Below are 15542 nucleotides of genomic sequence, written 5' to 3' on the forward strand. Positions count from 1 at the left end.
CGCAGCCCCAGGACCCGGCTGCAGCCTCTGCCTGCCGCGCACGCAGCCCCAGGACCCGGCTGCAGCCTCTGCCTGCCGCGCGCGAAGACCCAGGACCCGGCTGCAGCCTCTGCCTGCCGCGCGCGAAGACCCGGTGGGAGCAGGTCTGTCGTCTGCACAGATACCGGTACCGGTACTTATTTTTTAATTAAGACATCCCTTGAAAATAAGCCATGCTGTGTTTTTTTCAGGAAAAAATTAATATAAGACATGACTTATAATGTGAGAAACACGGTAGGAGCTGTGGTGTCTGCTGCAGAGGCCGACTTTCTTCTACTGGACCCTGCTTCTACATTTGAAAATGGAGCCAATATTAGGCATCGTAAGTCTTTGCTTCTCTCTCATTCAAAGGCTGTACAGTGGTACCTTGGGTTACGAACTTAATTCGTTCCGGAGGTCCATTCTTAACCTGAAATTGTTCTTAACCTGAGGTGTGCTTTCACTAATGGGGCCTCCTGCTGCCGCCGCACTGCCACTGCATGATTTCTGTTCTCATCCTGGGGCAAAGTTCTCAGCCCGAGGTACTACTGGGTTAGCAGAGTTTGTTACCCAAAGTGTCTGTAACCCGAGGTACCACTGTATTGTCTCCACTGCTCTTGGTGTAGGGAGTACCATACCTATCAGTGTTGTCACAGAATGAAAAACAAACAAACCCACCACTATTTACAGCACATCCATGTTTTCTTGCCTCATAGATTATGCATGCATTTTTATTTTTATTCAGAATCTTCCATCACTTTGCCCCAAAGGCCTGGCCATTTGGTAGGCGTAGGAGTGGTCAAAGCTCCCTAACCACCACCCTCTCACGTGATCTTTGTGTTGATCCATGTGACAGTGTTTTAAACTTCTCCATCTCTGCATAAAACACTGCCACATGGATCAATACAAAGATCACGTGAGAAAACTTCTCCATCTCTCATAATAATAGAACTCGGCCATCCAGTAAGTTAAATATTGGAAAATTTGGGAGAAACAAAAGGAAGAACTTCTCCATTCTGCACAGTTAAAGTATGACATTTGTTCTCACTAGATGTAATGATGGTACCAAGTTGAATGGCTTTAAAAGAGGGTGAGTGTTATCAATGGCTGCTAGCCGCCAGGGTTCTGTCCAACCTCCACTGACTGCCCCTGTATTCCTGTTGGTGGAATTCCCAAGTGGGGAGAGGACTGCTGCACTCAAGTCCTGCATGTGCGCTTCCCATAGACATCTGTCTGGCCACTATGAGACTAGGATGCTGGTCTGGTTGGGACTTTAGGTGTTCTTATGTACTGTCACCACATGGTACAGCTCAGCTCACGAGGTGGAGATGTGATGCTGCTGTCATGCAATCCCATAGTGAATCTGATTCATGGGTTCAGTGTCAAAAGCAGTTTTCTACTGCTAAGAGTTTCAGTAGAACTGGAAAATGTAAGAGTTTTTTTTGGATGATCATCCCACACCCACTTTTAATGCACTGGTGTTGGTGACCCAGGAATCTCCTTTTCTTTAAGGAACACTTTTTGTTGTGGCTGTTTTCTAAAGGAAGAGGTGAGAGGGGATATGAGTCTCTGACAAGTTAAGACTCACAAGCTTCCCTGGGAGAGGTGGGCCATGATGTGAAACTGAGAAACAAACAGAGAGGGAGAGGGAGAGAGAAATGGGAAGCACACAGTAAACTGAAACCAACCAGCCAACCAACCAGTTCCCTCAACCCCAGTGGTGTGATGTGACAGGAGGATCCAAATTGAAGGGCTGTTATGTAGGGCAGCACCCATGACAGCAGAGCGATGTATGACATTGGTTAATGTCCTCTTCACATGTCTGTTTGTTAGAGTCCAATTGAGAAGGTGCCTGAATCAGTTGACTGTTTCTCCTCACAACGACGTCCCAGGGTCTGGTTGTTCTGGTAAATAGGGCTTCCAGAAGTGTCTGGATGCAACACTTTCTCCGACACCTGCGGAGAGAGACAGAAAGCTGTTACCTTTGTGGAGGAATCATTATTATTCCTATTTATTACCTCTATATCATACTTTTCCTCTAAGGAGCTCAAGGTGGCATACATGGTTCTCCCCACAACAACCCAGAGAGGTTAAGTTAGGCCAAGACACAATGACTTGCCCAAAGTTACCTAATGAGCTTCATTGACAAGTGGGGATTTGAACCTGGGTCTCCTAGGGCCTAGCCCAGGGGTCAGCAACCTTTTTCAGCCGTGGGCCAGTCCACCGTCCCTCAGACCATATGGTGAGAAGGACTATATTTTGGAGAGAGAAAATGAACGAATTCCTATGCCCCACAAATAACCCAGAGATGCATTTTAAATAAAGCACACATTCTACTCATGTCAAAAACACACTGATTCCTTGACCGTCCATGGGCCAGATTGAGAAGGCGATTGGGCTGCATCTGGCCCATGGGCCTTGGGTTGCCTACCCCTGGCCTAGCCCAACACTCTAATCCCTGCCCCACACTAGCTTGCACAATTCTGAACATTTCTTCTCATGCTCTACTCTGCAGACTGTGACTTAGCTCCTTGTGACAGGGGAAGAGCAGGGAAGAAGTGAAGAGGCTGCAGTGTTCTAGCTGTGCACCAGCACACTTGCTCATTTACACTGAGTCATGGTTTGGTTTAGTGTTGTGTGTGAACAAGGCTGGGGGCGGAGGTAAAAAGGGGAGTAGAGGGGAGTTTTCCCCATAGTAAGCAGAGACTACTATAACTGGTCTTCACCTGGTGGGCCAAGATGCACTGCTAGGTCATCATTTGACATAAGATGGGTTACAACGGTAGCACTACAACCATAAGAAAATGAGGAAGCATGCCCCCAAATGCAAGTCTGGAATGAAACTGGGTCCGGGTCTGAAAAGGCTGGGGTCTACTGGCATGGGGGTGCTTTTGCTGGCAATGAACTTAACTGTGTACTGTAGAGACCCACCTCTTCAAATTTCTTGGCCTTGTACTGATCTGCTCCCTTCAGGAAGTTGAGGAGAATAATGTCACACAAGACTGTCCCCTGAAGCGAGAAGAGAACAGGTGAGATGGCCTCTCACAGGAGAAGTGGCCAGGCAAAATGGTACAGCAGAAGTAACTCTGGGCATAACTGACTGACTGGTGCATTAATCAACATTTTCAGATTAGAAAAAAGCTTCCTGTCCAAAAGGAAGCTCAAATCCTTGACCCTCTGGAGCTAAAACCAAGCACTTTCCACTCTCCTCCCCAGTCAGAGAATCCAAACGGACATAAGGAGAGGCTGGTGGATCAGGCCAATGGCTCATCTAGTCCAACATCCTGTTCTTACACTGGGCAGCAAAATGCCTGTGGGAAGTTTGAAAGCAGGAGGGAAGGACAAGAGCACTCTGGCTGTCCAGAAGGAAATGTAGCTCTTGGGCTGAAAAAGTGTCCACACTGCTCTAGGGAACCTTGTCCTAACTGGGTGTGTGAAGTTCTGAGAACTAAAACCCATGAATGGTCAAACCCAACCAGTTCTTTGGACTAAACAATGAAAGGAGAGAAGACATGACAAAACCTTGGGCAATCCAAAATGCTTACCACCCCAACAGACGTGAAGGCTGCCACTGTGTTGATGAGGGTTGGGATGATGTTGAATTTCCCAGCCTGAGGGAACACAAGGCAAAGTTAGCATACCAAAAGCGGTTCTCCTTGAAGAATCGGAGGATTGGAATAGATGTCAGCAAACTATGATACCACCAAAATGGCTCCCCCTCCAGTCGTGAAAGGCGTTCTTGGGCTATTCATGAAAGCACCTCTACCTTGGCTTGCGGCTCTCTGTAGAAGGGCCACAGTCCTGGATGCCGCTGTCATCTTAATCATTCCAGGTTACCATCTTTGCCATGGCCACTGGTGTCACTTTGATGGTCAAGAATCCATAATTCCACAATAACAATTCAATATGGGATTATTGATTACTTAACATACTACAGAAGAATGGGTAACTAGCAGCATCTGAACACATTTGTGAAAAGATGGGTTTTATTTGTGATGTTTTGAAGTCCTGCTGGGTGAGGCCAAAGACCCATCAAGTCCAGCATCGTGTTCTCAGTGGCCAACCAGATACCTCTGGGACAAATTTTTCTGTAATAAAACAAAGCAGCTGTTTTATTACAGAAAAAAATTCAGAAACAGACTGGAAAGGGAAGTTGCTGAATTGGAACTCATTACCAAGCTTAAAACCATGGAGCCACCTGGGATGAACAAAGACATAGGATTCTTATCTCATTATGCATGATCAAGCTTTCTTTAGCGCCTCAGCCCTTGCTTTTCCCCCGCAGGGCCTATTGCAGTCATCATCAGTGGTTAACAGCCATCAACAGGTTTACCACTCCTATCAGCCCATCACCCGTTCCCACCCACCCCCACCCCCCTCTGAATATACATAAGGGTCTGGCTCTTCTGTTTCGGTGTATCTGAAGAAGTGTGCATGCACACGAAAGCTCATACCAAAATAAAAACTTAGTTGGTCTTTAAGGTGCTACTGAAGGAATTTTTTTTATTTTACTTCGATCCAGACCAACACGGCTACCTACCTGTAATAAGAAATAATGTGAGTTTACAAAAGTAGTTGCGATAGATGCGGTGAACCAAGAAAACATGAGAAAAAGAGGAGATAGGAGGAACCATGGAAGAAGGGGATGGGAAGTTGGTTAAGGAAATTTTTTTGAATGTATGCATATCCTTTGAGATCTTAACATTGCCACTTCTTATTTACTTTATTCTTTTCTGTTAGCACTGTTTTAGTTTATGTTTCGTTGATATGGAATTCATTAAAAACACCCCCCAAAAGCTGCTCTTCTGATTTCAACTAACTTGGGCTGTGATCCTAACCCCACTTACCTGGGAGTAAGTCCCACTGAGTAGTGTTTACTGCTGAATAGACATGGTTAGGACTGCAGCCTCACTCTGGATCAACCTGATTCCTTTCATTAAAATACTGTAGCTGAAATCCTACACGTACTTACCTGGAAGTACGTTCCCTTGAATTTCATGAGGCTCATCAGGATAGACATGTATAATATTGCACTACAAGTATCCCTTGCAAGACATATTACCTTTGTAAAAGCATGACGACCTGGGCTTTTGATTCCCTGGGCATTCGTTAAGATTTAACTCTCTCCCACCATATCCCATCAGGCCTCTGCCTAGCCATTGCTTTCTGTTTGCGCAGTTGCCCTGTGCCACTCACATTCCCGTATACCAGAACATCAAAGCGAATGCCAAAGGCTTTCATGAGGGTGCGGAACTCTGTGCCATTTTCTTGCTTGTAGTACTTGGCATATCTGTGGGCGAGGGAAAGGGACACACACAGGTCCATGGGTCTGTTTAGGCCGACAGCAAACAGATGACTGCATGTACATACACATCCATGCAAGGTAAACATAACGGTGAGGCGCTTTGGGAAGATGGCTGTAACAATAGAAGAGGAGAGTCGGAAGGCTGTGAACCTGCCATAGAATGCTTGCCAGCTAGCAGCTAGAAGGCACTAAGGCTGTTATTTGCAAACTGTGGGTTGCGTGCAACGAAGCCATCCTGTTCACACAAGGACTTCCCTTCCCTCTCCACTTCCCATGTACAGTGGTACCTCGGTTTATGAACACAATTGGTTCCGGAAGTCTGTTCATAAACTGAAGCGTTCATAAACTGAAGCAAACTTTCCCATTGAAAGTAATGGAAAGTGGATTAATCCGTTCCAGACGGTCCGCGGAGTAACCGTTCATAAACTGAAGCGAACTTTTCCATTGAAAGTAATGGAAAGTGGATTAATCCGTTCCAGACGGGTCCGCGAAGTACTTAAACTGAAGCGTTCATAAAGTGAAACATGGGTGTAATTGGTTCCGGAAGTCTGTTCATAAACTGAAGCGTTCATAAACTGAAGCAAACTTTCCCATTAAAAGTAATGGAAAGTGAATTAATCCGTTCCAGATGGGTCCGCGGCGTTCATAAACCGAAAATTCATAAACCGAGGTGTTCATAAACCGAGGTTCCACTGTACTCTAGAAGGTTAAGGGGACAGAATGGGTGGGTGTACAGGAGAGGGAGGGGACGTTCTGTTGCACAAGCAAAAGTCTTTGGGGAAACACACCAGTACATAGTGACAAAACTTCCTATCGCACCATGAGAAATAAATGAAACAATTAAAGGTGCTGGGACCCCAAAATACACAGGAAGCTGTTTCAAAGCGAGCTAGACTAATAATTCGCTAGCTCAATACCTTCTACTCTATTGGTCTGCTGTGGGTGTGTCAGGAAACACTGCTATCTCACAGCCTGATCTAAGATGGGCCGCAACAGTGGCACAACTATCATACAAAATATATGGTAAGAAGGATAAGAAATGAGTGTCAAATGCAAGTCTGGGTTAAAGTTGGGTCCCACGTCTCAAAATATTGATGACTGTTGGTCTATTCTGACTGACAGCCGCACTTCAGATTCTCAAACAGATTTTCCCCCCCCTTTCATCTATCTGATAATTCACCTAGAAATAGCAAGGGTTGAACCAGGCACCTTCTGCATGCAAATTGTGCCCTCTGCTACTGAACTGCCATTCTTCCTCTTTTTCTTTCTGTGTGGCTGGCAGAGTAAGGACACCTGCATTTATGTACAGAGCAGATGTGTCTTATGCGCGAGACGAGTTCTGCAGTTGAAAAGTCATATATAATGAGGGCTGCCTCTGGTGTATCTGCACAGGGGGGGAAGCAGGTGAAAGATGTGTGGGTGGGCGCAAAAGTGCATAGGACAGCATGTTCACAAGCCACAGTGAGGGTGAGAATGTGAGGAGGAATCTTAATTTACAAAGTCATTGCAACAGGGGAAGGGATTCCGAGTACTGGTTTTGACTGAAAAGCTCTGCACTTACCTGAAATTGTATCCATTAGAGACTTTGTTCTTTTCAGAGACACCATCAAGCCGGTTGAATGAATAGCTGGGGACGCAGCGATCCCAAGAATGGTCCAGGTCACACACCCATCCGATCTTGATCCCTATTATCCCACCCTGTGCGGAAAAACACACCCTCAGGCAAAATCTCCCTACAAACTGAGCAGGGAGTTTCTGGCCACTAAGCAGGGACAAGGAACTTCACAGACACAGAGCCAGTTCTAAAGGCACGTGGCCCAAGATCATGTCATACTAATTAAATTATGCTTTTGTGGTCTTTAATTATTTTATTGTGCAAATTAGGGTCACTAAAATACAGTGGTACATCTGTTTCCGAACGTCTCCGTTGATGAACATTTTGGTTTTCGAATGCCGTAAACCCGGATGTAAATGCTTCGGTTTTCGAACTCACCTTGGAAGTCGAACATGCCACGCAGCTTCCGTACTGAGATTTCCGTATTGAGGCTTCCGTATTGAGTTTTTGGTTTTTGAACGTTTCAGAATTCGAATGGTCTTCCGGAATGGATTATGTTCAAAAACCGAGATACCACTGTAGAATACAAGGATGGATTTCCCCCACTACCATATTTTTAAATCATGCTTACATATGGTGTGAGGGGTTCTAATCCTGGCTACCGAGGGATTGTGAATGAGTGGTAGCTATTCTGGATCCATTAGGATGATAGGAATCTGCTTTACACAGAGATAGAGACAATCAGTAATGGAATTGAGACAGCTTGTAACTGTAAGTGTGCAGGTTTACATGTTATAGTCACACACAGACTCTAGTTGAGGAAAAGTAGCAAAGTTATGGGAATCACATAACTTGGGTAGGGTAGAGGTTCTAGTTTTAAGCTAACTAGGCTGGAGAAATAATATGCTTGCTTCTTTTGTTGACCTCTCATCTCAAGGTCCAAAAGATGAGAGGGAGAGGCAAAAATTAGAGAGGATGCAACTTAAGGATATCAGTCTTAATACCAAAAGATAGAGAAGTCAGCGTAGAGATCAAAGGTACAAAGCTAGAGTAAGCAACCTCCAGATTACTATACTATCTGTTCTAACTCCCTCTTTCTGTAAGCTGAGTTGCACTCAAGCTTCCAACAAGTGGTCCATCAAGCTCAATATTGTTTGCACTGAATGGCAGCAGCTCTCCAGGATTTCAGAGCTCTATTTGGAGGGGCTGAGGAGGGGCATCTCCAAAGTACAGGGGTGCAATCTTATGAACATCACCATAAAGCTATCCACCCTAACCCCATGCCTGTGGTCTCTGCTATCTCTGTTTGCAAATGCTTTCATCCTGGTACCACTGTTGCACCATTTATTTCAACGGTTGTGGTGTACATTTATATCCCTGCTCTGATCTCTAAGGAGACCAGAGCTGCACTTTAGAATTTCAGCAACCTTGCAAGGTAGGACCGACTGTGTATCAGTGAGTTCCCAAGGCTACTGAGAAAGCACCGCAGCTGAGGGGGAGATTCAGGTCAAAAACTAGGCTTCCAATGCTCAAAGCTGCAATCCTGGCCACTACCCCACAGCAGCCACAGAGCACCCATTCTAGTGTTTTGTATTGGCAGCAGGAATACTCACTGTGTCAGCCAATTGGGCAAAGTCTTGCCCAGCAAATTTCACTATATCCCCAAGGCGCAGGATGGGGCAGAATGGTTGCTCCACCGGGTTGAAGCGGCATCTCTTAATATCTTCAGCTGTGAGGTTGGGTAGGAGGTTTCCCCTAGGAAGGAGGCAAAGCGAGTCAGGCTGAGACGAGAACTGCTGAGCCCCAAATGAAGAGTGTGAGAAACGTCAGAGGCAAGAAAAGCCAGGGCTTGGTGGCGCAATGCAACTCTTGGTCTGAGGAGCCTGCCCTACTGCTCCCTTCACCTAGAAGTAATTGGAGGTGACACTAGAGCCACAGCCATCACAGAGTGAAGGAGACCGTCCAGAAGAACTGCAATGTTTGCTAGGGGATGTGTGAGCTGCTCTCTGAACCTTCCCAGCCTACTTTTGCAGCACAACTTGCTTGGCAACGAAACAGCAAGCCCTGACTCTCCTCAGTGGCCAAGGGGAATGCAGAGTCAATATGGATCGCTTTAAGGCAGGCATGTCAAACCTGCAGCCCTCCAGATGTTTTGGCCTACAACTCCCATGATCCCTAGCTAGCAGGACCAGTGGTTGGGGAAGATGGGAATTGTAGTCCAAAACATCTGGAGGGCCGCAGGTTTGACATGCCTGCTTTAAGGTTTCACCTCACAATCAATATATGCTAAATATATAAATTTTATGAAATAAAATAAATAAAAATAACTTGCTTGGGGACATTATAGGGGAGAGAGACCATTATAGGGCTCTCTCTCTCTGCACAGATGCTTGCTGGCACAATTCACATTCTTACTGACTGCAAAAAACAAAAACCCAAACCTGAATCTCTAGGGATGAAAGAATAATATTGGTGTGGGAGAGCCAGCTTTGCTGACATGCAACCTGCACCCACTACACTGCACATTAGCCATGCCCTCCAGGTGTTCCAGACTACAATTCCCATCACCTGGTAGACAATCTGCATCACAGTGTGCTTGACAGAGACGACGTACTCAAATGCCACCCAGTGGCTATGCCTATGCTGGAGATAGGGAACTGGTGTTGTTGCGATAGTTCCCATCATTGCTGACTACTGGGCATGTTGGCTGGGGTTGATGGGAACTGGAGTCCAAGAGCATCAGGGCGGGAGAGAGAGCAGCGCAGTTCCCCATCCCTGCCCTATGCTGCAGACTGGTTTTATGTCCCAGGAGGCCTGTTGCAGCCCAGCCACTGTCAGTCTGTGCCACTACTTCCCACCCTTTGTACGGAGCCCTCCTGCAACTGCCAGAGAACACAATTCCAGTGGGATGAGGAAAACCTCTGGCCAAGGGAAATTCCCAGACGGCAGCTTTCAGACCAAGGGAGCCACATTCCCGAATGCCACCCCACTCAGGTTGATAGGCTGGAGCCCCTTTACTCACTTTTCAAAATTGAACAGGGGGAAACGGATGCTGTTCTTAATGAAGAGGGTGAAGTTTTCTGCTTCTAGCATGACAGGTCTGCAGGGAGAAAAGTAAAGGAAATTGATCATTTGGAACAGGGCGGAGTTCTGCAGGGCTGGCCCAGCCATTAGGCAAAGTGAGGGGGCCGCCTCAAGTGGCAAATGTCTCCTGGCTATTCCTCCTAAGCCCTGCTAGCCATTTCCCTCTGTTGGAGGACAAGGGCTGTCTGTGCTTTCCGTGGGGCATGTCCTGACCTCCTGAAGAAGATTGCTGCCTCAGATGTGGTGAAGGATATAGCCTCATCACCACCTTAATATAATCAAATGAAATAATCAGATGAAATAACTCCGTCCTTGGAAGTTTTAAAGCAGAGATTGGATGGCCATCTGTCACGGATGCGTTAGCTGAGATTCCCCGCATTGTAGGGGGTTAGACTAGATGACCCTTGGGCCCCCTTCCAAATTTACAGTTCTAGGATTCCATGATCTCTGATAGTGGCAATATAGTTAATGTTGAGGTTTAAGGTTTCTGTGCAATACACACACACACACTGTATATGTATATGTATATGTATATGTATATGTATATGTATATGTATATGTATATGTATATGTACTGTATATGTATGCTGTATGTGGGGGGTTTCCTCATTCTAAATCAGGAACAGGCCTATACTTGTCCGTGAGGCACTAAGACATTTCATGCATCTACCAGTTGGGGCCTGGTTATGATGTTCACGTCACCTGAAGCTGAAAGTCTTAAGAAGGCACTGGATCAGTACTGGGGTAACTGTCAAAAAACCATCCTGTCCTTCCATGTCAGATTAGAACAAATTGAAAAGCTAAGCCACAAGGACATTTTTGGGTTCAAGAAATATTTGACTACAGACAAGAGTTGGCGGGTCCGCTGGGCATTATTTGACTAGTCAGTTGACTAGGGCGCCAACTCTGATTGAAGTTTCACAGTGGGGTCAATGTTTATTCTCTTTGAAATAATCATGGGCCGGGCCATCCAAGCACTTACACGTTTACATTGTCCACCTCTGCTGGGCACCAACCCTGGATCTGACAGGTCTGGAAAGTGGAATTGTAATTAACACATCGGCCTGTCAGGATACCTGCAGAAGGAAACACTCCATCGGGAAAATGTCATGGTAAAAAAAAGCGAAGCTTAGCATGTCAGGAAGCTATGTCTTCATTCAAAGATTACTTGAGGAATTTGTAGTTCATCTCAAATAGTGAAACCAGATGGAACTCCCCAGCTCATTATAAAAGGTCCATTGCAGTCTCCACACTCTCCTCAGCCGCTACCCAACCACCCGCATTTTGATCAGGCACATCCAATCCACTGTGGGGCAATCCATGACTGCTTCAACCTGGCTGAATTGGCCTGATTTGGTTCCGGATCTGATTCAGTCTTAATCAAAATAAACTCTAAATCCACATTATTCTATTTAAACCGCAGTTTTTCCTGTGCTGGATCCCTGTCCGCCAGCCTTGTTTCAACACAACTCAAGAACGTACGGTGGGAAAAATAAAGTTCCACACATTCCAACTATTCATCCTTCCCGTCATCCCAGAAATTGTTCTAAAAATAAAATTCTGTACAGAGCAATCCAAGTACCAGCCAGCCCCTGCTTGGCTCCCCACCCCCCACTGTCACAGCCATCATTCATGTGCCCTCAGACCATTCAGTATGAAAAAAGTAGGTCAATGGTGTATAGATCGTTCTGCCAACAATGAGCCAAAGCCAATAGATTTCACAGTGACAGTGAAAGGTAAAGACAAGCCTTTAATTTGTACATCGCTCCTTCCTTGTCTGCTGCTTACCTGCTCCTGTGGCGGTGGGGACAGGCTTCTTGCAGTCTTTGTCCCACTTGCACTTGTACCCCGGCTATTTATAAAAAACAGGAAAGAGAAGAGATGGGCAGAGAGAAGAAACCTCCAATGTTCCCAATATTAGTTCCCAGTTACCTTGTTCCCCTGTTCTGAGATGCTCAGACTCCTGAGGGGCAGAATATCTTAGTTCCCATCCCTCACCCTGTCTCATTCACAACCAGTCCTTAAATTTCTTTTCAGGAGGGAAGGGGCCCATTAATAAAGGGGCCCATTAATAAAATCCATGAACTCCACCCCACCCCTTTCTGTGCCACCAATGTAGCCAGTTAGTGTGAGCAGTTCTGAGCTAGATGACGAAGGCAGCTTTTTATACTCCAAAATGAACAGGCCAGTGCGGAACGTCAGAGCTGCCATCAGCAGCGTGGCATCAGCAAGAACACCAGATTGGCTGTGCCCACGTTGCTGCCACTGTGCCCCAGCGCACCCGCTTCAAGCAAGCTACATGGCATCAGGAGGGCGGCTCTGCAGCTCTGCCCCACCATACTGACAGCTCCTGCTGCAAAGCTTCCTCTGCCACCCCAATAGTCTTCTCAAAGGACTAGGGAAGCACAAAAGGCTTAGCCCCTTTTTGTCTAGACTCTAGAGCACGGAAGACATGGCAGGAGAAACCACAGCCCCAGGCCACCTCCTTTCACCCTCTCTTGCCTGACCTGCTTACATCAGGGCAGACGCCTTGGAACTGGTTCTTCGTCACAATGAGTTTGGTGATGATCACAAAGACCGATGTTCCCTAGGAGCAGGTGGGAGCAGGGTGGGAAAGGAGAGAAAAGTTCACGTTGTCACAAGGAAGGGCACAGAGACAGAAGAATGGTGAAGAAACGAGTTACCGCGCTCACAGGCCAAGAAAATAAAATGCAAAATTAAACCCATTCTTTGACGATCACTCGTATCCGAGTAAGATTGTCTTCCATAAACACAGTTTTAACAATGGGCCCGTAAGTGACTGTGGAGGCCAATTCTGGATCCACACATCCTTCCACAGTGGGGGCATTGGTTTCCGGGCGGGAGTTGATCACAGTGTGGATTTGCCAAGCGCACCTTCCCTCTTAAACCCATATGACAAGTTGAAGAAGAGTATGCTAAGTGAAGCAATGGGTGGGAAAGAATCAGAGAACACCCAGGCAAGGATCAAAGCACAGACTAAGAGACCGGGACAAGCAAAAAAAATTTTATGAGCCTGTCTGTCCACATCAACCAACGTTAGTCAGCTGCGACCTGAAAGAACTACAACCAACTCTCAATAAGTTTGCAAAAATTCACCATACCAGACCTGTGACTATTTTTGCAATGGATTAGAATTTTAAAAATAAGACCCTGAGGCAACGAATTGGGAAGGAGATGCAATTGTGCATATATATTTTTTAAACAACACTTTTCTTTTTTATAAAAACCCTCCCTCTCCCTCCCTTGAGCACTCACTCAAGCTTTTCCACCACTGGGGAAAGGTTTTGGGGGTACCCTCTCTTCCCAGGGAGAAAAGTTGCTGGGGAGGATTTTTTTTCATCAGAAAGGGTTAACCCCCCCTCCCTTTTCTCTGGCTGTTCTTCTGCAGCTACTCAGCCATATGCACAGTCATTTTGCATTTAACATTTGAAAGGGAACTTGTGCACGGAACCTGCATCCTGTACACCAGTGGTTTTCAACCAGTGTGCCGTGGTGTCTTGAATGATGGTCAGGGGTGCCGTGGGCAACAATAGCCTCTGTCCCTCTTTCTTTCCTTCCCTCCCTCCTCTGATGCCCTGATCGTGTCTCTGCCTCCCAAAAGCTTGTGCGGCTATATGTTGCAGCAGCCCTGGCCACAAGCTCCCCAGGCGAATGGTGCCTCTGGGGCTGGCCAGCAGGGGGTGCTGGTTGCCAGGAGCAAAGGCTGCCTCAAAGTAAACAAGCAAGAGGGTGAGGGAGCCCAGCCAGCCAGTCCACCAGCCCTTGCTACTGGGAATAGACAAACAAGTACAAATGTAGACTTGCCAAGGACAGAATTAACAATATTTAGAAATCATCTGTATAAACACGGTGTTAGGTTAAGTTTAGGATAAGTACAATAACAATCTTGTAAGTGTCCCCCCCCCTTATTTTTTCGTCTTTTTTCACAGGTGTATTTTAACAATTGTTATTCTTTTCACTTGTGATTTTATACTGGGCACAAAAATCCTTTTTACTTTTCAATAAAGAATAACTTTTCTTAAGCTGTGTAATTTCAAACCTAAGGGTTTGTATGGCACACTTGTAAAATGTTCCACACCTAGGGGCACCTAAATACCTAAATGTGTTCACACGATTAAAAAAACTGAATGCTTGCAGCTACATTTTTCACACAGGCACTAGGAACTGAGATTGACCCTGGCTCCTCACAACGCTTACATAGATGGATAAACAAAAGTAAGAGAGGCAATGTGGTGTAGTGGTTAGAGTATTGGCATGAAACTGGAGAGACCTGAGTTCAAATCTCCCCCTCTCCCACACAGCTTACCTGGAATCCCTGGTTCATAAAATGAAGTAACTAAATTTCCACGTAAAGTGATCCTGAAACAAGGTCCCACCTTGAAACAAACAGCACAGAGCAGCCCTTATGTTCTGGAATGTCAAGTCTGGAAATAAGAAGCCGCAACTCTTAGGAGAAAATGAGTTTCCCTTTCCCAAGCATCTGCCCAGGGACTGGGCAGGAAAACAAAAACAGAGCTGGATTCTGTGCTTGGAATTACTCTGAATTTTCCAATAAATTAAGAAGGAAAGTTCTCTTCTGCACCACAACTGTCCCATGTGTGCCAATGAAAAAAGGTTACTCGGAGTTTCCAAAACATTTTATGGCACTTCACCTCCCCTGTTGCAGTTTTCAGCAAGCAAAATTGAAACATGTGGCTTAGAACTCAAGTTCCTATGAGCAGAATTCCACTGATGGAGTGTTTCTGCTGATTCTTCTTCCCCCTTGCAGCTTTCTGAAAAGCTGCTCAGCTCTGGCTGGTGCATCGAAGTTGGTTTGGGAGGAAACACATCAAAACACACTACTGTGTTTAGTAAAAAGGAAAAAGGGGGGTGAAAGCGTGCAGGAAAGATATGGATTGCGGCTAATGCTGTGTGCACACTGTGTCCCAAACACCTGTGGGAGCGCGGTGGATGTTTCCACATCCAAAAAATGACCTAGATGCATTTTAAGCTAGTGATGTTGTGTGCACCATCTCCGTCCTTTATGCCTTCATGAATACAGTGGTACCTTGGTTCTCAGATGGTTTAGTTGTCAAACAAATCGGCTCCTGAACGCCGAAAACCCATAAGTAAGTGTTCCTGTTTGCAAACGTTTTTCAGAAGCCAAACGTCCAATGCGGCTTCTGCTCGAGTGCAGAAAGCTCCTGAGGCCAATCGGAAGCTGCACCTTGGTTTTCGAACAGTTTCGGGAGTCGAATGGACTCCTGGTCCTGGAACGGATTAAGTTCGAGAACCAAGGTACCGCTGTAGCTGTAAAGACATTAGCAGATTATTATGCTTATCTCCAGGACATAAAAGGTTTCATTTGCTTATCTCTGCTGATTAAGATGCTGTTAAAAGGCACAGCAGCAAGCCAGGATGATTTTCTGCCCTGTTTAGTTGGCAATCCTAGTCCATAGGTGCCGTCTTTTTTAAAAACAATCAAACAAACAAAAACAAAATTAATTTAATGTATCAAATATATGTGTTACCCATTTGTGGTGTGTGTGTGTGCAGAAAACAGAACCATAAAACAAACAG

General features: G+C 45.9%; 1 protein-coding gene across 1 annotated transcript in view; it reads right to left on the bottom strand.

The window, feature by feature from the left end:
* Window positions 1–492: 492 nt before the first annotated feature.
* The window catches only part of P2RX3 (purinergic receptor P2X 3), a 32003-nt gene continuing 16953 nt past the window's right edge, over window positions 493–15542 (bottom strand). The window contains exons 3-12 of the mRNA XM_035125009.2: window positions 12478–12549; window positions 11751–11814; window positions 10945–11038; window positions 9901–9978; window positions 8492–8633; window positions 6885–7021; window positions 5215–5308; window positions 3564–3629; window positions 2950–3027; window positions 493–1973 (exon numbers count right to left, since the gene is read on the bottom strand). Coding sequence (XP_034980900.1) covers window positions 1848–1973; window positions 2950–3027; window positions 3564–3629; window positions 5215–5308; window positions 6885–7021; window positions 8492–8633; window positions 9901–9978; window positions 10945–11038; window positions 11751–11814; window positions 12478–12549 — 951 coding nt within the window. The 3' untranslated portion in view covers window positions 493–1847. The remainder of the gene's footprint in view (window positions 1974–2949; window positions 3028–3563; window positions 3630–5214; window positions 5309–6884; window positions 7022–8491; window positions 8634–9900; window positions 9979–10944; window positions 11039–11750; window positions 11815–12477; window positions 12550–15542) is intronic.

The sequence above is a fragment of the Zootoca vivipara genome, chromosome 1 (genome assembly GCF_963506605.1).
Source record: "Zootoca vivipara chromosome 1, rZooViv1.1, whole genome shotgun sequence".
Lineage (NCBI taxonomy): Eukaryota > Metazoa > Chordata > Lepidosauria > Squamata > Lacertidae > Zootoca > Zootoca vivipara.